This window comes from Gadus macrocephalus, chromosome 11, assembly GCF_031168955.1.
Source record: "Gadus macrocephalus chromosome 11, ASM3116895v1".
Taxonomy (NCBI): Eukaryota; Metazoa; Chordata; class Actinopteri; order Gadiformes; family Gadidae; genus Gadus; species Gadus macrocephalus.
In genome coordinates this window covers 8,678,884-8,704,035 of record NC_082392.1, presented here as the reverse complement: position 1 = coordinate 8,704,035, position 25,152 = coordinate 8,678,884, and the positions used below count along the sequence as shown (strand labels likewise).

At 42.4% G+C, this 25,152-nt stretch overlaps 1 protein-coding gene and 2 long non-coding RNA genes across 5 annotated transcripts in view; 2 read left to right on the top strand and 1 right to left on the bottom strand.

Moving 5' to 3' along the window:
* Positions 1–25,152, top strand: part of rprd2b (regulation of nuclear pre-mRNA domain containing 2b) — a 32,302-nt gene that overhangs the window by 2,881 nt on the left and 4,269 nt on the right. For 2 of the 3 annotated variants that reach the window (XR_009528043.1, XM_060065038.1), the window contains exons 2-9: positions 19,307–19,436; positions 21,616–21,872; positions 22,310–22,362; positions 22,468–22,594; positions 22,725–22,900; positions 23,175–23,457; positions 23,569–23,829; positions 24,969–25,136. Coding sequence is in view for 2 of the 3 variants with exons in the window: in XM_060065038.1 (XP_059921021.1) it covers positions 19,307–19,436; positions 21,616–21,872; positions 22,310–22,362; positions 22,468–22,594; positions 22,725–22,900; positions 23,175–23,457; positions 23,569–23,829; positions 24,969–25,136 (1,455 nt within the window). In the remaining variant the exon portion in view is untranslated. The remainder of the gene's footprint in view (positions 1–19,306; positions 19,437–21,615; positions 21,873–22,309; positions 22,363–22,467; positions 22,595–22,724; positions 22,901–23,174; positions 23,458–23,568; positions 23,830–24,968; positions 25,137–25,152) is intronic. The other variant, XM_060065039.1, reaches the window with a different exon arrangement.
* On the bottom strand, positions 9,099–10,865 carry LOC132467660 (uncharacterized). Its single transcript, XR_009528052.1, has 2 exons — positions 10,611–10,865; positions 9,099–9,198 (listed from the first exon to the last, which is right to left on the bottom strand). It is a non-coding gene; the product is annotated as an uncharacterized LOC132467660 (long non-coding RNA).
* Positions 9,471–10,292, top strand: LOC132467661 (uncharacterized). The gene is made up of 3 exons (XR_009528053.1): positions 9,471–9,493; positions 9,630–10,128; positions 10,226–10,292. It is a non-coding gene; the product is annotated as an uncharacterized LOC132467661 (long non-coding RNA).

The following is a 25,152-nucleotide window of genomic DNA, read 5'->3' as shown; positions in this document are numbered from 1 at the left end:
CACTTTTCGTACTCAACGGCAGCCATCTTAGCTACGTAGCGGAAGAGGGCGGAGCCAGGCTGAGCCAAAGTTGGCGCATTTTCCACATAGCCTGCATTAATAGTCATTTTGTAGTTTTTATAGCTTTTTATAGCTGCTGGGCGTAAAGAGTTCACCGTTCAAAGCGGGATGTTTATTGCGGGGGAGGAGCCGAAAATGTAAATATTGCCCCTGTGTGGTAAAATGTTTATTTGCACACTGCATTAGTTTAATCGCTGAAAAATACGTCGACGCATAAATAACGTTGACGCGAAAAATGCGGGTCGATTCGGAAAAACCCAAAACAAAGATGGCGGCGCCGGAGCGTAGTAGCAACGCGAGTGGCTCCTCAGACTTTCATAAGTGCCAGGCGCCATGCACTCGTTCCTCTAAAGTATGGGAATCCTTTAATGTAAAAGGAAACGATTCCGTGATATGTCGTCTTTGCAAAATGGAGATGGCTTTCCATTCTAGCACCACGGCAATGCACCAGCACCTGAAGAGGCGCCTCCCGGGAGCAGCTGCAGATGACCGAGCACCGTAGAATTCTAAGAATGCATTACTTTGCACTTTTATTTTGGAATTTAAAGGCAATAAACATGCATTGCAGTGTAAAGGAATTCATGTTTTTTTCATTCAGATATGTAAATCAACATGTATAAATTGCTATTAGTCAATTAATGGGGAGATAATCGATAATCGAATCGGACTGAAAAAATTAATTGTTCGATTAATCGATGCATCGAAAAAATAATCGCTATATTAATCGTTTAAAAAATTATCGTTTATCCCAGCCCTAATATATACATACCGTCGCAAAATGGAAACTTTATTTTGCCCTGTCTCGCAAGAGAAATGCTGTGGCAGTTTCAAACACAACAATATCTCCCCATAATAACAAAGCATTTAACGAGTAATTATTTAACCATAATGACTATAAAACATTACTACCAAAAATAACCAGCCGCTCAATGCGATGTTACTAAACCTTATAGTGTTGCACGATACCAAAATTATGACTGCGATACCTGCCCGAAAATACCTCGATAAATGGTAAATGGACTGCATTTAAATAGTGATTTTTCTTTAACCAGTGGCTATGCAAAGGCGACAGCCAGTTAGGGTTAGGTGCCTTGCTCTGGGGACACCTCGACCGCAGCTAGGAGGAGCCGGGAATCGAACTATCAACCTTGCGGTTATCAGCCAACCTGCTCTACCTCCTGAGATACTGCCGTCGATACTCGATACTGAACCGATACCACAATAAAAAAACTAAAATATCTGGGAAAGAAATGAATAATGGTCCAGCTCGGTCTCACTATGGTTTAACTTTCAGCAGCTTGGTCCTTTCCTGCTTTTTGAGCAAATTGCGTTAATAAATTAATCCTACAGATCAGAGAATTGTATTCCGATTGAGGCGTATTAATATACGCCTCAATCGGAATACTATTCTCTGATCGGTAGAGAATTCCATGTGGAAGAGGTGGTGTAGTCCGCTATAATCGACATGTGTACACTTATTCCAATTGGTTTGGGGTGGGGTCCCCTACTTTTTAACTTAGAGAGATGGAATCAGCAGCTGCAGTAGTTGGCAATGGAGCTCGCAAGTCCGCCCCTTCCGGTAGACCCCTATGGGACCTCTGAGATCGTAAAATATGAATGGGTTTCAATGGAGAGAGTCATTATTTTCTGGTCCCAGTCTTTATATGCCCTCGATTACACGTATGTTTGTGGATTTAAATGATAACCGTTTATTAGTTTGACCGTTTATTTTGCAATTGTTCAGTTAAAGGCTGTAGAGAAAACACAATGAGAGACTACACGTCTCGTATGTGACGTCACGCTCACTGCGACTGGCATGGACGAGACAGACAATCTCCCCATCGGCATAACTGAAAATCTACACATGCCTCGGGACCCCAAGGTTGAAAAACCCTGCTGTACACTGTACTTTTGTATCTCCAGTGTTTACCCTAGGATGGAGTTGCAGCAGCGGAGGTGAAATGTTATTTTTTTCAAGTGGAAATCTTTTTGTGTGCTCGCAAAGCGCACCCTGCCGGGAGGTTTCTATATGTGTCTGCCGGCAACATACATACAGTACATTTGTGCACAGTAATGAGCAGGGGAAATAAGGAGAGATTGAACATATAAGTATAATCTTTAAAACCAGTATTTACATTTATTTAACAAAGGATATTTTATATCAACAACCACCCTATACATTGAAATCCCATAACCCAAATACTACAACAATCGAAAAGGTCTGTGCCTCAAACCAATGCATCTTCCCACTCCCTCCCCTACCCCATCACAAAGGTTGTAGTAGGAGCATAAATAGGCCATGCATCTATTGAACAAGTTTTGGGGCTCTAGAGTCAATAATGGCGACGCTACATCGACATTTTTGCTATAATACATTTCTTAAAATTACGTAGAGATGTATTTTTTCCAAACTTAAGGTTGCAGTAAGACCATAAAGAGCATGCATATGGAAAACGTTTTAGGGATCTAGAGTCAATAATGACAAAGCTATTGAAATTGTTCATGAATAAAAAATCTTAAAAATTAAGATATATTTTTCAAAACTAAAGGTTGTAGTTGGACGATGAAGAGGCCATGCCTCTATGGAACGAGTTTTGGGGCTCTAGAGTCAATAATGGCGACGCTATTGAAATCTTACCATTGTGGTCGTTTTGCACTTTGCAGACGGTCCCTAAGCTCGCGACTGAAAGCTGACTGCTCGTAGAAGCCAATGCAATTCACAGTTCGCTAAAGACGGCTCGTTTGGATGAAAACAATGTTGTAGCTGGTTCTCTGGGTTACTACACTCAATTGTGTCGCAACGATGTTTCACTGATGATCTATTGAACCGCAAACTCCGAATCTGCGGAAGTTCCTCCGTTTATATGAAGCTCTCCTCTCCTCTGCTGAAGAAATTCAGCAGCGGCGGTCATACCTAGCAGCGGCGTACCGCCGCTGCTAGGTGCATATAGGGGAAACACTGATCTCCAGTTACAACTCAACCTATTGTCTCAAACATATTTGTTAGTCCAACGCCGAAGGTGAGCGCTGTAGAGAGAGGTTGCTCTGCTTAAACACAAAGACGCCAGTTCAAACCGTATTTGGAGCGGGGTTTCTAAAAAGCTCTCCTCTGTACTATCGGTTTGAGCCATATTTTGGCTTGTGAGTGAAAATGATTAGCCAGCTGATCAACTGCAACTATCAGCTGATCGCGCGCCTGTAATCTAATAAGAGAGGCGTGCCGGGAGTCGCGTAACCATGACAACTGTTTATCAAAATCATTTCAGTGGTTCACGTGGATGCAAAACATAACACGATAAGAAAACGATAGTGTGGATGGAGATCGTTTTCATTGCGACTGTGCGTTTTTATATTTACCCGGGTTAGTGTGGACAGGGCCTCACTCTCACTCGCTCAGTGAACTGCCTGTTGCTGCTGTGGCCGAGTGCGCGCTGAGGGCATGCCCACTAACGAGCCTCTGCGTGCAAGGAGTATGACTAAGAGTGGATGCTGCTTGTGTATGTGGAAGTCCTTTCGTTCAGTCTTTTTTTCTTTCATATTTTCTCATTTTTTTTAATTGAAGTATTTTTTTTTTTATAAAAGTATCAATACTAAAAAATGTGCGTATCGTATCGTTTTTTTGCGTGAGGGTATCGTGATACCTTTCTAGTATCGTATACCGTGCAGCACTAAAACCTTTTTGTCAACTTTTTTGCAGTACAGGACAATATTTCATATTAAAATGGCCTGCAACGTACTTATAAAAGCTGTTAAATGCAAAATTAATTTAAGATTGCAGTTTGCTGAATTGAGTGGCATATAGTGGAACAAACTTGTAGATTAAATTAAACTTGGAAATTGAATATTACATTCATAAGTTTGTTTTTAATTAGTGTACAATCCTATGAAAAATTGGCATGTTTGTGTTTTGATACCTCAGTTAATATCCACACAGGGAGAGGGTCCTCTTCCACGGAGGACGCCATGTTGCACCACTCTAGGTCTACAGTAGCCCTGAATTGACAAACAGTTTTATAGAAAACACTTGTATATTTTTTGCAGTTAGGAGTGGGGCGTGTTATCCCCATGGCTAAGGCCCATTTGTGATTCTTTTTAGTACTGTTGTTGTGAGGAAGTGTTATAATGTGCTAAGTTTTATATGAAATGTGCCAAACACCACGTTACACTAGAAGTGTCCGAGATGCTTAACCCTCTCTCGGAGGTGGACATCAACAACTGCACAGAAGGAGCTCCACACATCCACACACACCGCGTGTTGTAAGTGTCAAATAGTGTAGCGAATGAATGACAGTTCACGATGCATTCCTTAACACATCCATGTTTTGTTTCCCTGTTTGATAACAAAACAACGCTCTCACTCTTTTGGAAAAAGTTGGTATCCAAAACGAATACAAATACAACTGCAGACCATCCTGTTATCAAAACAACCTGTATTCACAGGAGTGGTGAGGGGGGTCTCAGTTGGTACGATTTGCTGTCTTACACATGCAACAGATGCAACGTAAATGCCATAACCTACTGCACACAAAATGTATAAGCATTGCAGCACACGTAACACATGTAGTGCAAATGAGATGGACATTGAGTGGCTTTGGAAATGCTGTTTATGTTTAGGTGTTTGTAGCTGGCTATAATGATGAAAGCAACAATGTTTTAACTGTCTGATTATATCCTGGCATAGCCACTGAATACCTTTGTGCTGGGTACTTAATACTTTATCTGCAGAGCCTAGGATAGTCCACTGATTGTTGGTTATATTCAGCATTTTGTTGCTACTTTTGCTTCTCAAAATAGCCCTATATTGTTATTGCATACAAAGAATTCTTATGTAATTTGACAAATATATTTGCTTGACTTCGGTTTCAATATAATTTGGTATCAGTTATTTGGATACTTAAAGCAGCATATCCCTTGGAGCCACATTTATCTGAAGGTCTTTTGACTTTTTACAGATAACTCTTTTTACAGATAACGCAATATTGGATTTTATTAATCGAATTGTAAATATTAGTCTTGTTTGGAAGCTTAAAACCATACGGTTGAAAGCTTTTTTTGTGATGGTTGCTGCCTTGTTTCAACACTTGCTGTGCCTATGAGGTTACAATTGAAACAATCTACTATATTGGCATTTTCCATAGTGAGTTCTTGGGAAGATGTTGACGGTTAGAAATGTATATGATTTGCCTGAGGTATTTCTACCGTTACACTGTAATTGGCTTTTCTTTAAAAAAAGTGTGCCAACTCATTGACACAGAAAAAATAAGTATAGCTAACTTAAGTTGGTGAGATAGAATAACTTGTTTATTCTGAGTGTGGAATATTTAGATTAAGTAGTAATACTCTTTTTGAGTTGATGTAACTTAAAAGCCATGCTTTGTGATATCCTAAATGTTGCACTATTTGATACAAATTAAACTGCTTAAATCCATCACGCGCTTGGCCCCTATTGTATCTTTAAATTCTGTAAAAGTCATACTGCAGCCTATACCGTGAGTAGAAAACTCTTGAAATTTTCAGGTATGGTTACCAATAACCCCCCTACCCCTAAACTCAAATTGGTGGTTCTGCACCCAAAGGTGGCGCTATTGTAAAAAAATCCTGAATGAGGCTTATTTCTCCTCACCAGATTGACCTGGACTCAAAATTCTTTCAGAATATTAATCTCTAGAATCAGACGCATTTAGAAAACCCCACAATTTCATATTAAAGCTAAACATAATAAAAAGATTCACAGGCTACAAAAATAATCAAAAATTCACCCAAAATCATCACAATAAAAATCATCTAACAGAATTTGTTGTACTGCACCCAAAGGTGTCGCTATTTAAAAAAAATATGAACTGACCTGGACTCAAAATTCTTTCATCATATTAATCTCTAAACTCAGATGCATCTTTTTCACCCTGGTCTTCTGCTCTAAAAATGTCTACTTTTCCCACAATTTCATAGAAAAGCCAAACGTCTACACTCTCAACCCATTTTGCCTATATGACCTTTTTGTTATTGTATAACTACCATACGGCTAAGATTAGGTGGGTACCATTAACGGTGCAAATTTTCAGATCTCTTGTGAAATGTGTGCTGAAATGTGTGAAATTGGGCATTCAACATTCCGCCTCATTAGTTTCAAAGAATCTGACTGCCAAGACACAGTATGGCATTAAGGGGAACTTCTTCGTTAACCATTTTTCCTTCATAATAAACGGTCATATTAATATTTCTTCCGTTAGTGTTCCTGACAACAATTGTTTAATTTCCCCAGAATTTTTAAGATTTTTCAGGTATTTGCTTTTAAGAAAGCCCTTAATTCATTTGAGAAATGTTTGCTTTGAGTTTTCTGGATGTTGTGTGCTTATCAATAGACATTATCACCATGTGTATGAGGCGACAGTTCAGGTTTGTCAGTGGCTCAATGGGATAATGCCTTGTACTGGTGATCCGAGAGTTTGAATCCCGATTAGACAAGTATGAACATGCTGAACAGGACATTCGGCCATTGCTCTGCAGCCCAGTCACCTGAAAGCCGAGGGACAGTATGGCATTAAGGGGAACATCAACATCTTTCCTTCATAATTATTTCATATTTATATATATTCAATTAGTGTGTTCTTGACTTTTCATTTTTGCTCGGACCCCGTTTATCATCGCTGCTTGCGGTTATATTTCAGATTAGTATTGTTTACACATTGGACAATGTTTAATCGATTGTCGGAAGAATTAACGATCAATTAGTCGATTAATCGTTAATATTTTACATAAAAATGTAGTTCCGACCAAGTATAACAGCACCGGGACTTTAATGTATCACTCCGCTGTTTACGTTCTGCTAGGTAGTGTGTCTATTGCTTTGCAACAGTTCAGTCCCAGTCGCGGATCCATTTGTGTTGGCGGTGCCAAATAAATCATTAAATAAACAAACAAATGTTAACTAATCAATGGTGCTTGTAGAACTGTTGTATAAAAGCAATATCACACTCGAGGTCGTGCTGTTTTAGTGAATATCAGCACGGCTGTGATTATCTTCGGCACAATCACAGCCGTGCTGATACAACGCACTCCCTCTCGTGTGATATTGCTTAAGTATTTATATGCTATATTCAAAATGAAATGAAAATACAAAAACAGCGTGTTTTCCTCATTGAGATCTTTATTATTAGATGAACAACTCAGTTAAACCAGATCCGTTCAATAGTTATGTGCTACTCTGCTCTAAGCAACGGAGCATGCAGCTCGAAGCCGGTGCTCATAAACATAACTAAAAATAAACACAACTCTAGTTTCTTCCCAAAATAATAACAATAATAACATAAAAAAAACAAGGCTCAGTAACAAAGCTTCTGAAAATAGAACCAGTAACGCCTCGTGCCCACTGCACCGTCAGTCAACGGACGTGGGAAGGCGTGGCTGATGGGGGAGTAGTCTTTGCAGAGGCATCCGTCAGCCAATCAAATCGCTTCGCCGGGTTCTTCCCGCTTCTTCCTGCTTGTTGCAAGGCAAGATGACCCGCTTTCCCGCTTTCCAGTATCGTCAGAGCCCGAGTCGCGTCACAGTGCTTAAATTTGCATACGCGATCTGATTGGATGACGGAACCGTCGCTGCCGAAAAAGTTGAACATTTTTCAACTTTCTGACAGTGGCGAACGCTCCAACTGAACGGACGGATCCACAATGCATTGCGCGTCCGTCCCCATGCAAAGTCAATGGGCAACGGACAACTGACGGAGGCAGTGGGCACGGGGTGTAACTCACACAACTTCAGCACCAGTCCACAGATTTTTGTTCAGAAAGATGAGCATGTTGACATGCTCTGGGGTCAGACGCGACCGCAGCCTGGTGACCGTCAGTCCAGCCGCCGAAAACACCCGCTCTGAGGGGACCGACGTTGCCGTGATGCACAAATACCTCCGTGCTAACTTGGCAAGGCGGGGGAACAACTTTTCACGAGCCTGTAGGGGTGCAATCCATGGGCTCAGAAAGTTCTTTATTTCTGCTTTGATGCCAACCTCGCCTTTAGTGGTAGGCCATAGTGCTCCCCAAGAAGTCATTTTTTAAATCATAATGGTCCCCCACCAGACTTTGCCGTGGCCTCCTCTGCTTCATGATTACTTTTGAAATACATCGCCGTGTTCCAATATCCACACTATCCATACTCACTAGCCTAAGTTTTAGTACGTAGGGCGTTCCGATTCAGATCGGCCGAAACTAAGTGTACTGAAAGGACCCGGGTGGTGTATTCAGAACAGTCAAATCGCGAAGTGTGTGGCGATGTACACTTTTCGTACTCAACGGCAGCCATCTTAGCTACGTAGCGAAAGAGGGCGGAGCCAGGCTGAGCCAAAGTCGGCGCGTTTTCCACATTGACTGCATTAATAGTCATTTTGTAGTTTTTATAGTTTTTATAGCTTTTTATAGCTGCTAGGCGTAAAGAGTTCACCGTTCAAAGCGGGATGTTTATTGCAGGGGAGGAGCCGCAAATTTAAATATTGCCCCTGTGTGGTAAAATGTTTAATTGCACCCTGCATTAGTTTAATCGATGAAAAATTAACGTAATCGACGAAATTCTTAACGATCAATTAGTCGATCGTCGATTAATCATGCCCATCCCTATTTGACGCACAATGTGCTTTACATAAGGTAAAAACCGCAATCTGATGGTGTAGACCAGTGATTTTCAACCTTTTTAGAGCCGCGGCACACTTTTTACATTTACAAAATCCTGGGGGTGTTCCCCAGGATTTTGTAAATGTAGAAAGTGTGCCAAACCAACCAAACCGCTTAAAACCAACGATATGCAGTATACACTCAACAGACAAAGCCTTCACAAACCAACCAAAATGACACAAAATGACACTCTAACACTGTACATATAATACATTTTTGTATTAGCGATTTGTAGTGGCGATTTGTAGTGGCGATTTGTCCTCAATAAAACAATAACTTGAAAATTAAGAAATCAAACAAAGCAACGTAATCAAAATAGCCACTGAGGCACCAAGGGGGGACGAATCTTACGCAGTGCAGGGGAAAGAGTCAACTGAATTTAGATTTCTGCAGGTTTATTTTCCGATCTTCCAAGCAAACAAAACAAATGTGCAACAGTGTGAACCAGCAGCCTCACTCCTTTGTCTCTCTCGTACAGCTGGTAAAAAACCATGACCCTTCCTAGTGCCTGTCTTACCTATGCCCGCCACCTCTATATATAGGCTAGTAATAACTTCAAAACAAAAGCATAAACAAACTCAAATTAACTTTTATAATACAAACAAGAAAATAAACATGAAAGTCATATTATTTTATGTCAAGCAAAAAAACTAAATAAATGTTTTACAATTAATTCTAAGAACTGCATAGCTCCAACACATATAGTTAATAATTTCGTTTCTAAATGTATTTTTACTCACTTAGTGTGAAGGGGTCATCCCTATGTTCCCCGGGTCCTTTGTTCCCCGGGTCCTATGTTCCCAGTTTTTCCCAAAAAGGGTCCTATGGTCCCCTGTAGCCATACATACCGAGGAGCATAGGACCCTTTTTGGGAAAAGCGGGGAACATGGGACCCTTTTCTGGGGAAAGGTCCTATGTTCCCCGCAATCTATCAATCTTCAAAAATATTTAAACTTTGACACGACATTCGCGTGATGACAGCCAATCGGCGTTCAACAGCGTGGCCACTGAGTGACATGTGTAACGCAACAGCCAATCAGCGTTCAACGGGCCAACTCAGTGCAGTGCAGTCCGGGGTGAACTGCAGCATGGAAGAGAAAGTGATTGTTGCCGTTTTCGACTCCCGGAGCTCTTTATATAATAGTATATAATCTAATATAATTGTATAATAATATCACGGCCAAAAGCTCTGTGCGCCTCCGGATGGCCGCGGGAAGCTCTCGTATGGGATTGGGCTTCTCGGGGTTTGATTACCGGCGTATGAATAGACTGTCAGGTTCTCCGACGTCTCTCCCTCTTCCACTAAAGGTAAAGACATGAAATGGTAGTTATCTCGGCCGGAATTTGGCAGTAATGGTGAGAAAAAGTAACAGACCGGGGAACATGGAACCCTTTTTTTTTAAAAAGGGTCCTATGTTCCCCGGTCACATACATATCGGGGAACATAGGACCCTTTTTGAGAAAAGCGGGGAAGATAGGACCCTTTTTTTTTTTTTTTTTTAAAGGGTCCTATGTTCCCCAGTCTCATACAAAGAGGGGAACATAGGACCCGGGAAACATAGACACGCTCCCTAGTGTGAAACCTGGGCCTGTTTCGATGAACACAAAATGGATATCCTGGCAGGAATGGTAGAAAGACACACACAAAGCTCTTCCTCAACAGCTCTGCTTTTCAGGCTTCGAATACTCGTTGGTTTTCCGAGCGAATATTTGAATACTCGTTCCAGAAAAAAACACCATCAAAAACAACATTAATAATCCCTATATACTCCCTGGAACCGATTTTGACAGTATATGCATATTTTGTTGAATATTTTATAGCTTTTGAACGTTAATTAGTAGGCCTAAGTAGGTTGAAGTTCTTTAGTTTTTCCCCGTGAAAGCGAACACCTGTTGTTCCGTTCCAAATCAGCTGTCCTCTGCCATCTCAGCCCTTACGGGAGCTTTTCAATTCATCCTGCAACGTGCATCTTTTCAGGGAATTTTTACAATAAATCCATAACAAATACAGAATATTGATTGTCTTATGTGTCCATATTATATCCATTATATTGACCGGGTATTCCCAAGACGCTCACGCTCTGCAGCAAGCCAGTCACAGTGGATTGGCGCGGCGCTGTACAGTGAAGGTAAACAAACAACTAAGGTTAGCATTTCGTCAAGTAGGCCTATTACTTTTCCTCTCGAGATCCCGCTAATGTTGTGTTATAAAGTAAAGGGAAACAAGATATCTATTCTTCCTCCACCTCTCTCGCTTCTCTGCTTGGTGTCGCTGACGCTTATAGTTTGCCTCCCTCGCTCTTGTAACGTCACGTACGTGGAAAAACAACAACGAAGCTCTGAATACTGATTTAAGCTTCGAATACTAATTTTCCGTGTAGCCGTTAGCTGTAAAAATCCATAGATTAGCCGCACCGTTATATGAGCCGCAGAATCGAAAAATGGGAAAAAAAGGCGCGGCTTATAGTCCGAAAATTACAGTACATTATCTGCGACACTTTATTACAGCACAGACACCCGACAATGGTTAATTAGGTGATATTAGAAAATTTCTCACGGCACACCTGACGATCTCTCGCGGCACACTAGTGTGCCGCGAGAGATCGTCAGGTGTGCCGTGGTTGAAAATCAATGGAGACTCATTTTGAGAGGCAACTTCTTGCTCGAAACAGCCGCCAGGATTGACGTCACCACAGCCTGCTTACAGGCAGATCGGGCTCGCTTTGCACGACCTCGAGATGGTCCATCTCGGGGTATTGCTCAGAGCATTCAAACTGGTAGTGGAATCGCTGTACATTTGTCTCTGCAAGCTGTTCTAGTATGTCATGCTTCAAATTATGTTTTCATCCGGGTGAATACAGGGTATTTTAGATAGATTTTCAGTCGGGTCACGGTTCGTTCACGGTTCGCTGCATGGATTTACACTGAGAATCCACAGTATAAGATTAAATTAAACTGGTGTGCGAATTAATTAATGTAATGCGGAACTAATGTTATATTTACACCAGGAAAGTCCTTTAGTTTGGTCTCTTTGGTCCGGACCAAATAGTGTTTATTTCTTGGTTCGGTGTGGTTCCTCAATGCAATTTTCGCAACAGTCCCAGAATTTGACAACAAACCCACATGTGTGCAAAGATCGTTCAATCATTGGACAAAAAGGTCTGTGGCGGGGTAAAGCATTAAATTACAAAAAGGGAAGGGAAAGCGCCGGTGAAGGTGAACAATGATCCAGTGTGATATACATTGATCTGCGGATCGGTCAAACTCCTTCTCCCTCATCGTGGTGCTGAATGTGTAAAATGCAACGGCATTTTTATGCTTGTTTTCCAGAAGACATTTTACGTGCTTTTGTCGGACCGTCGGTTTGAAAATGAGTCGTGGCTCAACATAGAGCAAAGGGGAGACGGAATGTCTATTGGATATCTGACCCATATCCCTCGTCCGGCCGCGCCCTGGCCAACGGATCAATTGGACAATAGGAAAATAGACCATTGCCCAACCCTAGCATCTGCCGATAATGATCGGTGGATGATCAATCGGTTCACCACTGAAAAATATTCTAGTTAATAGGTTGCCATCTCTGAGTGGGTGTGAACTTAAGGGGTCTGATTCGCGCAAAAATCTATTCGCACTACCAGGGCTCCAGACTTACTTTTTCACAGGTAACACTGGTGCCACCTAGCTTTTCATTTAGTAGCACCAAAACAAATTAGGTAGCACCATATTTTTTTGTGAACGGGAGTTCCTCTTTAGTGATGTTGTAGGCGGTGTTAAACTTGATGATTATTTCTTCATTCTCCGCCGAGCGATTGCTCTCATCTATCCTATTAAATGAGTTCCCGTTACCACAGGAACTGCACCAGCCATTGTTGTTGAAAACTGTACTTTTTTCTTTTCTCCCCACTAGCCCCCCGCCTTTTTCGCCAACTTGTCGCTTCCTCTGCTAACCCTTCTCCACCACCAACAACAACAGTAGGGGTGCAATGGATCACAAAACTCACGGTTGGGATCGTGTCACGGTTTTTGAGTCACGGTCGGATCATTTTCAGATCAACAGCAAAAAAGATAACTAGACTAATGTGACTTTAAATAAATCTTCAAATGTGTAAAAACAAAATAAAGTGCAAAAATAGGTAATAATCCTGCTTCCTTTAAGCATAGTCAATATTTAAAAAAAATTGCAATCTGAGCCATTATTCCTTCTTTTTAACATGGATAGTAAATAATCCCTAACCATGGATTTACAACTTTAAATTCAGGATGTCTGCATTGCCTGGGGAGAGTTTAGAGTCTACACTCTCCCAAGACAATGCAGACATCCTCATCTTCTTTCTTTTTTTCATCAAGTATGGTAGCGAAATACAGTTTCTGTCCTGTTTTATTTGGCATTTTGTTAATCCATCTATTTCGGTTGGAAGACTCCTTGCAAGGGTCATTTCGCTCGGTTCTAGCCCTACTGTTGATACGGCGTACCGAGCGAAAAGACTACAACCAAACATAAATATTACCGGTTCCGGTTTCCGGTTCAAAAACAACTTCTTTTTTATCAGCCGATCCGCGGATCACTTTGCGTCCCGAACCGTGAGGGTTGATCCGTACGGATCACGGGAAACCCGTGAACCGTTGCACCACTAAACAACAGCCTCATTTGTTTCCTCTGGCACATTTTTTTTCTTAAAATATTCGACTATCGAAGCTTCATATTGTATCTGCTTTGTTTACTTTTTTGTGCGTGCTGCGTGCGCAACAAGACTGTGCACGTGTAGTGTGCAGACCATAGACTGTAAAAGGTGCAGACAGACAGGCAGGCAGAGACAGGGAGCGAGAGAGAGTAGTAGACTCGCAGGAATGAGCCAGAAAGTAAGATTTTATTATCAACCACAACCGCGGGAGTGGGGAGAGAGAGAAAAAAAACAAAAAACGTTTTGTTTTGTTTTTTCAATCGTCCTCCTGCTAGGGCTGGCCCGAATTATTCAAATATTCGAATACTCGTTCGGAAAATTAGTATTCTAAGCTTAAATCAGTATTCGGAGCTTCGTTTTTTTTTTGTTTTGTTTTTCACGTACGTGACGTTACCAGAGCGAGGGAGGCAAACTATAAGCGTCAGCGACATCAAGCAGAGAAGCGAGAGAGGTGGAGGAAGAATAGATATCTTGTTTCCCTTTACTTTATAACACAACATTAGCGGGATCTCTGGAGGAGAAGTAATACTTAAAACCTTAGCTTAGTTGTTTGTTTACGTTCGCTGTACAGCGCCGCGCTAATCAACTGTGACTGGCTTGCTGCAGAGCGTGAGCGTCTTGGGAATACCCGGTCAATATAATGGATATAATATGGACACATAAGACAATCAATATTCTGTATTTGTTATGGATTTATTGTACAAATTCCCTGAAAAGATGCACGTTCCAGGATGAATTGAAAAGCTCCCGTAAGGGCTGAGATGGCAGAGAACAGCTGATTTGGAACGGAGCAACAGCTGTTCGCTTTCACGGGGAAAAACGAAGGAACTTCAACCTACTTAGGCCTACTAATTAACGTTCAAATGCTATTAAATCTTCAACAAAATATGCAGATACTGTCAAAATCGGTTCCAGGGAGTATATAGGGTAGGGATGCAAACAATTAATCGATTATCGATTAATTGTCGATAAGAGATTACTCGATTAAAATAAATTACTTGCAATTAATCGCGTTTTTAACCCGTAATTCCCCACCCGTCCACGTGAGGGCGCGCTTGACACCAGACGTACTTGACGCACACGCGGGAACACAAGCGGGAACACAAGCGAAGCAGCACAAGACAAACGAAAAGCGGGACACTGACACGATGAAGATGGCAAAACGGAGTGCAGTATGGAGCCACTTTAAGTTGGTTAATGACGACAAAGACGCCAAATGCACAATATGTGGAAGTATTTTAAAGTACAACAACTAAACGACATCGTTGAATTACCACCTAAATGTGTCACATTCAAATGTGTCGCTGCTCCTTTACTTAGAAAGGAGTCAGCTGAGGTGGTTCGGGCATCTGGCAAGGATGCTTGGGAGGTGTTTCAGGCACGTCCAGTGGGGAGGAGACCTCGGGGAAGACCCAGGACTAGTTGGAGAGATTATATCTCAACACTGGCCTGGGAACGCCTCGGGATCCCCCCCGTCAGAGCTGGTCAATGTGGCCCGGGAAAGGGAAGTCTGGGGCCCCCTGCTTGAGCTGCTCCCCCCGCGACCCGACCCCGGATAAGCGGATGACGATGAGATGAGATGTGTCACATTCAGAAGGAAATTCAGCTTCTCAGAAGAATTGCCGCTTATCAATTAATCGATCATCGATCGATAAGATGAAACAACTATTGATTAATGAATTACTCGATAATTTGCATCCCTAATATAGGGATTATTAATGTTGTTTTTGATGGTGTTTTTTTCTGGAACGAGTATTCGAATATTCGCTCGGAAAAACCAACGAGTATTCGAAGCCTGAAAAATTGCATTCGGGCCAGCCCTACCTCCTGCAAGTAGCACCGGTGCGACCTCATTCAATTTTAACTTGCACCTTAAGAAATTAGGTCGCATATGCGACCTAATAGGTCGCACTCTGGAGCCCTGCGCACTACGCTAGAACCAATAAGCAGGATCCCTGGCTGGTGAGCAGTGTTGCCAGATTGGGCAGATTTCCTACCCAATTGGGCTACTTTTAACCACGTTAGGCTGGAAAAATTATCATTGGGTGGGAAATCTGCCCAATCTGGCAACGCTGTCGATAACAAACCCGCTCTGCATTGCCGCTCAGTCGCAGGCCCTGTCCGCACAGCCGAAATGGGCGAAAACGATCCAGTTCCTTTTTATGTGGTTCAGGAATATCTCCGTAAAGACGGAGTGATTGTGAAACCGCAGCGAGCTGTAGAAACTGTACTAAATATTCAAGGCGCTGGTTCTCCAAAGAAAAAGTGGAGCGCATCAAGCCTGCGTGCATACCGCCTGCGTGCATACAGCCTGCGCGCTGTATACAAACATTCAGTCACGTGGAGATTCAACCTTTTCAATTGAGCAGAAATACTTTTTAATGTACCGTAAGTCATTAAATTGAACAAGGGGCTTTATTTAAAGCTACAAAAATAATACAAATAAAATAATAAATAAAAAATTCAACGCAACTCTGACAGCCCCCCAGCTGGTGGGGGGCTAATGATGTTATCGTATGGTTTCGCCGGCTCCGTCTGGACGGTCGGCCGAAATGCACAAGACAAGAAAGCGGTTTGACCAAAAAATCGGCTTTGTGTGGACGGGGGCTAAGAGACGCAAAGCAGGTGAAAGTATCTGAACGATGGCGAGATTCTAACATTTGCGAATAAAGTGTACAATAGAAACATTGGAAACAGAGGAAATTGTTCATGTTTTATTACACAAAGCTTTCCATTCATTGAGTTACAGTGCTAAGTTAGCGACCAATGAAAAAGGTAGACCACTGCGCAAAATCGAGATCACCAAAAGAAATGGCAACGTCAGTGTTGTGGGTGCTACATGGTATGCTAGGTACTCATGGCTTACTTGTAGCATTACTAGCAATCGACTGTATTGTTGGCCCTGTTTGCTAATAAATAATCGCAAATCTCCAAAGTGGGCCGTTCTTGATAGGGCTACCAAACGCCACGACAAGTGTCAAGATCACGTTGGCGCTGCTATGCGACTTTCCTTGCTAGGCACCATGCCTATAGATCAGGTTGTTTGAAATAATGTTCTTGTTCTTTTACTAGTTTGTTACTCTGACCTTTCTGTTTGATATTGTGGAAAGGGTGTGAAAAGGGTGAATGATTCAGAGCATGATGCATTTTAAATGGCATCACTTTTGGTCTTGAGGCTTTCTTAAAACAATTGTAACTGAAAATAAACATAGCTAAATTACAACCATTAACTTCAGTCATTGAGGGCAAAAATAGGCCCAGATTTTTTTATTTACTTTTACTAATCAGGAGTAGGCCTGATTTGACTAATGGGCTTTGCATCCTTTCCTTCTGCCCTTGTAGTCCATTTCAAAGACATGCTGCCCACCAGCTTTCAAATTATAGTGATGCCACTGGTGGCTTTGTATCAATTTTATTGTATGTATTTGAAATTGTAAAATAATATTAAATCAATACTTATTTCGTGATAGCTCGTTTGAGCAATCGCGCACAAAGTACATTTCAAAGTTGACCGGCCCACCGGAAAACTTCCCGATCTCCAGCCCGTTGTCTATGCTGACTTAGGGTGCGGTATGTTCAATATTAATAAGGTTGAGTTCATAATACTATCTTTTCTGAGTCAACAATAGTTTTGGGCAGGTGTGTTTGAGTGTCTTCTGTTGTTTCCAACATTTAATCCTAAAAGGACTAAACCTCTTAGGATTTCATGAATTATACCTGAATTGCTAACTGGATATGTTTTTGTTTTTAAAAGCACTGGTCCGCACAAGGGCAGTGTAGCAGTTGCTGCAGCGCTGTGAGATGGGCTTTCTAGATACCCCTGTACTAACAGCAGAAACATAACAATTATGACCACCCGCAAAGAACGCCCGGACATCAGCCAATCGGGTTCTCTGACTCTGCCTCATGCCACCGCCTCTTTGTGGGTGAAAGCAGCCTGCCAATCTTTTTGGCAGTTAATACATTTTTCTGTTTTTGTTTTCTAATTGAAATTTCCTTAATTTAAGAATACCATACTGCTTGCTAGCTATTAGGAGCCCTAATCATTTGGCCCTTTTAACATTCAATAATTGTAAGTGCTCGCCTCTCGGTCTCCAAATTCGTGAGCTTGTGCAGTGACATGTAAACAGTACACAGCCTGCTTACGCTGCATTCAAACCAGTTAAAGAAACACACCCTCCCACACAAAGCCCCGTGATTAATTGAAATGTTGCTCTGCATTCAGAATTCCGAGTCATCACAGTAGCTACGTTTCCATCTAAAAGGTGATGCGAATCTATAGAAAGTTCGCAAAAAAGTAATTCGAATTAGGTGTGTTTCCATCATGTGGTTGCAGCGAAATATGGTGATGACGTTACACGTTGATGTCGGCAGGGTTGCTATGGCCGGTCGTTATGCGGAAATCGGAAAGACTGTCGGTCCTGTGTGTTCAAAGTTTGCTACGTCACAGCTGTTTCGAAAAGTGTGTTTCCATCTCCCATTTTGCGAATTTACTCTCTTTCGCATTTCTCAAAAACCACCTCAAGCGAGCGGATAAACCTTTTTGCGAATTAGAGGATTTTTATGCAAATGTTGGTGTTTCCATCACCGTTTACTGATTCGATATTTCAAAGTTCGCATAAAATCAGGGGGATGGAAACGCACCTAATGACTATAACGCAGCCACTGTATTCGCTCATTATTCCTGCTGCACGTCCCAGCCTCTTGAGTCTGTGAGCATGGGCAGTGGCATGTCAACACATGATCAAAACCTTTGCGTATTGGTTTGTTTTGGGGCAATTGGAGAAAGCTACCAGTTCATATGTGCTAACCTGGGTTTGACAAAACAAATATACAGCTTGAGGAGCTGCTAAACGCTAATATGGAATATAATGGATGTCAATTGATAGGCAACTGCCAATTTGAGGGTGCGTTTGGAGGTGGGGGGTGGAACCAAAATAATGGCTGATTCATATCTCGACAAAGACGATGTATACACTCTACCTGGGCTCTTAACAGACAGTCCAAATACTTTTACCTATCCGCGGAGCCGCTGATCTGTCACCGTTCTCCGCCCTTTTGGGAAGTAAAGAAAATCCTTTAGTTCTTTCCTTTTTTCTTATTTGATGTTGCATGCCACTTAAGACGTAGCATCTTTCAGTCATGATGACTGCGACTAGTTTTCCAAATCGGCCCCTGCCACTTTACGGCGCTTGTTTTCACCCAAAAGGGGTCATGGAGGCTGTGACGACAGGAAAGTGACGTACGCCTGCTTTCATCTATAGCGCTAATGTGAGGGTGAAAAAACTGAATCAAACATCTCCAATAGTCGTTCATGTTGTTTGGAAGCTGTTTTTATTTTTAAAGGTTAGAAATATATTGGATATTCAGGCTGATCTAATCTGAAGACAAAAACAGCGGTATGATTCCCGTGTGACTAGCGGTGTAAACCTGCCAATGGGACAGGCCTACCGAACGAAGCGGTCAGGCAGCAGCTCTTCTTTAGTCTATAGAACCCTCGTTTGGTTAATATGTGGAAGTACCCTGCTCTAAACAATAACCAAACTAATACGCAATTTAACCGGAGCGGTCACACGACAAGTGTTCAGAATGGATTACGGTCACTGTTGAGAAGTGCATCCAGCTAGCTATACGACAGTAGAAAGCAGGTCAAACACGTGGCTACCAGGTCCGCAAAATGGTTGTGGTTCCAGTGAATTGTATTTTTGCTTCGGATGACCATCCCTTGTTTAAATGTAAATTTCATTTTGTGTCCATGTTGAGCATTTTCTTCTTGCGAAGTGAATATCTAATTTGCATAAACAAAGATTCAGAGAAAAATACCTTTTTCTACATTTGGCCGTGAAGAAATACATGTACTTTGAGTGGCTCACTAATTCTCCCTCTTCATGTGTTTCTTTTCAGCGGACACTAATCATCGCCTGAATCTCTTCTACCTTGCAAATGATGTAATTCAAAACTGCAAGAGAAAGAATGCTATTGCCTTCCGTGCAGCCTTTGCAGAGGTCCTACCCACCGCGGCCTACCTGATCAAGTAAGTAATCTCACAGCAACAGTCGGTTCACATTCACAACTTTGGCAAGTGTTGAGAGTGCAGGATAGTGTCGTGATTAGGGTGTTTGAATCCCACCATAAACGTTCTGCCTTCGAGGGCCAATGTCAACCACCAACCTGTAGGGATCCTTTAGAAAGATGCCTAACCTTTACCTGCTTCTTTATTTCATGTTTCCGCCATGTGTACACTATTCACTGTTGGCTAACCAGAAATAAGATCAGGAATACATTGCAAGTTGATATTTTGGTATGCTTTTATCACTTTATTAATTTGTTTTCTTATAAACCATTTGGTGCCCCGTGTGGCTGATGTTGCCCAGATGAGTGCAGTGTCTGTGAGGATCATGTGGATGTTCTGCGGTGACCGCGGCCACTAATGCTTTATAGTGTTGTCGGTGTGCAGTGGCTAATGAAGCTTCCCTCTCAGTGGAATAATAAAGTTAATCTATCAATCAAATGTAGATCAGGTTACTGAGCAGTGGGCAACCGGCCCGGTCAAAGCCTCGCTCCGGACAGCATCTTTCAGTGTGAGGAAAATTGATAAAAATTAGGTTAATATCTCTTCCATAACTCTATGCTGAAGTGGTGATTTAGAATGTTTTTTATGCAGTTTCTTCCATAAGTCATGTTGGATGGACAATGATCTGCAGCAATGCTTCAGTCACTTCACTAACAGGCATTTCTTTATGTAAAGTTATGTTTGTATATTATAATGTATTTACATATACACAAGCAGTTTAGAGGCAACATTTAAAGGTGTTTATTTGTTCATGATGTTGAGCTACAATGTAGTCGGGGTAAAGTTACGTGAGAGGGGATTAATGTCATGTTAACAAGATAAATATATTAAAATAAACATATTTTCAGAAATAGTTAGGCACCCTTCACGCGAATGACAGCATGGCTGCACCTTTACATTTTTACCCTTAGAGCATTTAGCCAACACTTTTATATATATATATTTTTTTTTTTTTTCTTCCCAAAACGACTTGCAAAACTTACGAAAAAACAAGCACATTTGTCCAATGAAAGAGAAACAACAATAACTCGCTGTGGGTACACTAAGGATGTTAGAAACTGATGTCAGCTAGGTTCATTAATCCATTCCCCCTATATAACAAGTAAGGGATAATCACCGAGAGGCAGGGCAATAAACAGTTTGATATGCCCGGCTTGTGGACGGCTTACCTTCGTCTCGGGCGGTAACCCGTTATTCTACTTCTTGCTTGCCAACATAATAAAACAATTCAAATACTTTAATAATTATGCTTTTCTTATTCCTATTGTATTTTTATTAAATGTATTCTCTGTTTGAGTTCATATCCCTCAAAAAGTGGTCCCCTTTAATTACGATCGATCAAACATGTTTTGGACACCTCGAAGGGCATTATCCCGCTTATACCATGGTCACTTGCCAAAGAAAATAAATTAAGACCATTAATGTATATTTTCATGCGTTTTCACAAGCCATAATTTAGTTTCCCTGGTTACGCCTGAGGGTTTGACTAATACCTGGAACAATCATTACCCTCTCATAAGGTTCTTATGCAACGGATACATTGTTCACTCCTCCAGTGAATAGGACAGACCTTAGATACGACTTGGCAACGGGAGGTATTCTAGTCTGCTCAGCTATGAGTCAGAGAGATAACGTTATGGGAATTTGTGGAAATATTTGCATATTCTAACTACTAGGAACATAAAAAATAATGTTAATGAAAATGTTAAGTGTTTTATGGTGCCTCAAAATGAAGAATGGAAATCAAAGCATTGTATTAGGAAATAGTTGCAACCATATCACTATCTCTGTTCTGCAGTATCCTTTGCTGTGTCTGCTTGGTCATTGCTAGGGAAGGTGCATTAGTAACCTATGCTGTGTCTCTGGTCATGGCTAGAGAAGGGAAGGTGCATTAGTAACCTAAATGCTGGGTCTCTGGTCATGGCTAGAAAAGGAAAGGTGTATTAGTAACCTGTGCTGTGTCTGCTTGGTCAAGAAGGTGCATTAGTAACATGTGCTGTGTCTGCTTGGTCATGAAGGTGCATTAGTAACCTGTGCTGTGTCTGCTTGGTCATGAAGGTGCATTAGTAACCTGTGCTGTGTCTGCTTGGTCATGAAGGTGCATTAGTAACCTGTGCTGTGTCTGCTTGATCATGCCTAGAGATGTGAAGGTGCGGAAGTCCGTGGAGAGGATCTTCACCATCTGGGAGGAGCGGAGCGTGTATTCTGAGGAGCTTATCACCCAGTTCAAGGCCGGACTCACCAAAAAGGACCGGGAGAGGGAGCGAGAAAAAGAGAGGCAGAAGGAGAAGGAGAAGGAGAAGGAGAAAGAGAAGGAGAAAGAGAAGGAGAAAGAGAAGGAGAAGGAAAAAGAGAAGAAGGAGAAAGCGAAAGAAAAGGAGGCTCAAGCTCCACCAGGTTGGTTCATGGCCGCTAGTCACATGCCTTGACTTAGTTGAGTGTTGATCATTTTGGTTCAATATGTTTATCGTTAATATAATCTTATAATGATTTTAAGATTAATTGCACATGAAGGGAAACGTATGAAACGTATTTGGTTGTTAGATTTTTTTTATTGATAAAATTCCACAAGATTGTTATCGCATTAATATTCTGCTTGGCTAAATGTCATATCAGTTGTAAAACCTGACTGCAGCAGCGAAGAAAACTGCTTCTTACTGAATTCACTGCGCTAAAACTTTAAGATATCACTTCTTATTTCATAAACATGCATTTGGACTCGCGCCATTGGTTAATCCGTGATGAGCGAGTGACCAATTGATTTGAAATCTGTTATATATAAATAATACTAATGTTTTTGTCTGACAATACCATGTGTTTATGCTTCCATCCAGCTCCAGCCAACCCTAAGGCAGCCCTTAAGTCAAAGATAGTGGCAGAGTTCACCGTGAGTACTCGGCTTGCTCTACCATTATCTTATTTATTAAAATGCTGATGTACGACAGGTTGTTTCTGTCCATGCTCTCACCCCGTGCGTCTCCTGTGCCTCCAGCCCAGCTCGTTCATAGACCAGCTGTCGCTGCACAAGAGGGCGATGGAGGAGGAGGCGCTGAGGGAGAAGCAGCTGGAAGCTCTCAGGGTGGACGTCTGCAGCACCGAGGCCCTCAAGAGACTCAAAGGTGTGTTACCCCATGTGCCTCTCACCCTCCCCTGAAGCCCTCTCTGCCCTTCTCACCCTCCCCTGAAGCCCCCTCCGCCCTGCTAGCACCCTGTTTCCTGACTGCTCCTGCTCCTCTGTTGCGTCTCCAGACAAGGCCGGCGGCAACAAGTTTGCCACAGACTTCGAGGAAGGCAGTCTGAAGCTGCAGGAGTTCGTCAGCTTCCTGGAGGAGCAGCTGCCGACGGGGCCGCCCCTGCAGGACGCCTTGGGGAACGCAGACATCTTCTACGAGATGCAGTACAAGGAGGTCAAGATCGTGGCCAATGTGAGTGGGTTTAAAACCCGTCCCCTTTGAATGTTTTCATAAAGCATGAATACTTGGGAACCGTGATTATGGATTAGTTAGTTTCGCTGTCATGGATATAATACAATAAAACAAGTTTTCCACTTGACCTGCAATGAACGAATCAATTGAGATCCACACAAATATTAAAGTTAGCCAAATAAAAACATTTAATTGTACATATTGCTGTTTTCTTACTATTTGATAAATGTATTTTCGTAGTCATTTGTACCCGTTATGTCTTGGTGTGCTCTAGGCGTACAACGCCTTTGCCAACCGCGTGGCTAGTCTGAAGAGGAAGCTGGATGCCCTCAAGTCGTCCCTGCCTGGGCCCGAGGACTCTCCGATCCCCTCCCCCTCGGAGGACGCCCCGTCGCCGTCCGGCTCCGACTCCCCCTTCATGGGCTTGGTAGCCAGCAGGGCCCCCCTGGACCCTGAGCTTGATGGCAAGGCCATGGACGAGGGGGACCTGGTCCGAGACAACAGAGACCCAGAGGATATGGACATGTCTGACGAGGAGGGGGACTCTAGCAAATCAGGTTAGTGGAACAACCCAACTCTCTTTAGTGGTGTTCCCCATGGTGCCATGTTAGTGATTTGGTTTGATGCATGGATGAAACTATAAACTTGAATAATATTACTTTCACCAGTTGATGAAAAGACAGGGAAGGCATCCCCTGCTGTTTCCAAGACGACCAAAGTGGGCGTTCCATCAAAGCTTAATCTCCCAGACACCACAATGAAGTCTCCCAAGACCACTCCCCCTGCCTCGGCCCCAACGCCAATATCCCCGATGGCTGTCACTCTCCAGAGCACCCCCACCACGACTCTGGGGGTCAACCTGGCCAACGTGGACCTGGGGAAGATCAGCTCCATCCTTAGTTCCATTACCTCTGCCATGAAGAATACAAGTATGTGGGATAGTATGAAAAGTGACCCGAATGTTTATACTGTATTTGTATTATTTATAGTTTTCAGTGTTTCCCCCAGCACTGTATAGTTAAGGCGGCCGCCTTAACAACAATAGGGCCCCACCTTGACTGCCGATTATTAAAAAATATATTTAAGCAATAGATCACGCCAGGCTGTGGTATGTGCTCATTATACCACTGTTTAGGGGCGTTGTCCGGCCCCGACGCGCAGCGGAGGGCCGGACAGCGGAGGGCGATTATTTTTTTTATTTTTTATTTTTTGGCTCTAGGGGGCCCCAAGCAATTGCGGGGCCCCAGGCAATTGCCTGGTATGCCTAATGGGATGCAGCGCCTCTGCTCTCATGCAATCCCAATGAGAGCGACACGAACTTCGTCTGAGCAAAAAATAAATAAAAATGTGTGGGAAACACTGACGCTCTCCATCATCCAACATATGTTTTACTTTGTAACTGTTTCTACTTCCAGGCGCGGAGTGATATGCAAACTTTCACAAAATGATCGGGCGTCATAGCAGTTATGTATACGCTCATTATACAACAGTTGGGAACCAATCAGATCGCTGGATTTAGGTCCCCCGTTGTATAAATAATAATAATATATACAGTATATATATATATATATATATATATGTTTTATAAATATTTTTTAATTATTATGCATTAACAAAGTACAAAACTCTCGTAGGGAAAGAAAACATACTTCCATCAGGTACAACATATAAAGTGAATAATGCATTGGTGATTCTGTTCCAAACAATAGTCGTGCAAACTGAAAATGCGAACTGAACCCCCCCCCCCCCCCCCCCCCCCCCCCCCCCACAATGTCGAACACCAATGTTATTTCCCTTCACTGTTCTTTATGTTGATGTATTCAACTTAGCTGGCATTCAATGACTATACATATACACATGAGAAGCATCCAGACTTGTAGGCCACATTTGTTTTCTTTCAATCAGTAGGCCATGTCAAAATAGCTGATTGATTGAAGCAGGTAAGAAACACAATATGAAGCGCCATGATTAAAGTGAGCATGCATTTAGGGAACATTTGATGTTTACGATATTCAACAATGTTAATCTTAACTTAAGGCCAGTGTTTATGTCCCCCTCTTCCTATCAGCAGCAAGCCCCTCATCTCGGCCCTCTCCTGGCACACCCACTACGCCTTCGGGCCAATCAACAGCCTCCAAAGCTGCCCCGCCAAGTCCCGCCCTGGCCAGCATCCTGTCTCGTGTTGACATCACTCCCGAGGGCATACTCAACGCTCTGACGAAGACCAACACCTCTGGTGAGCAGCACACAGG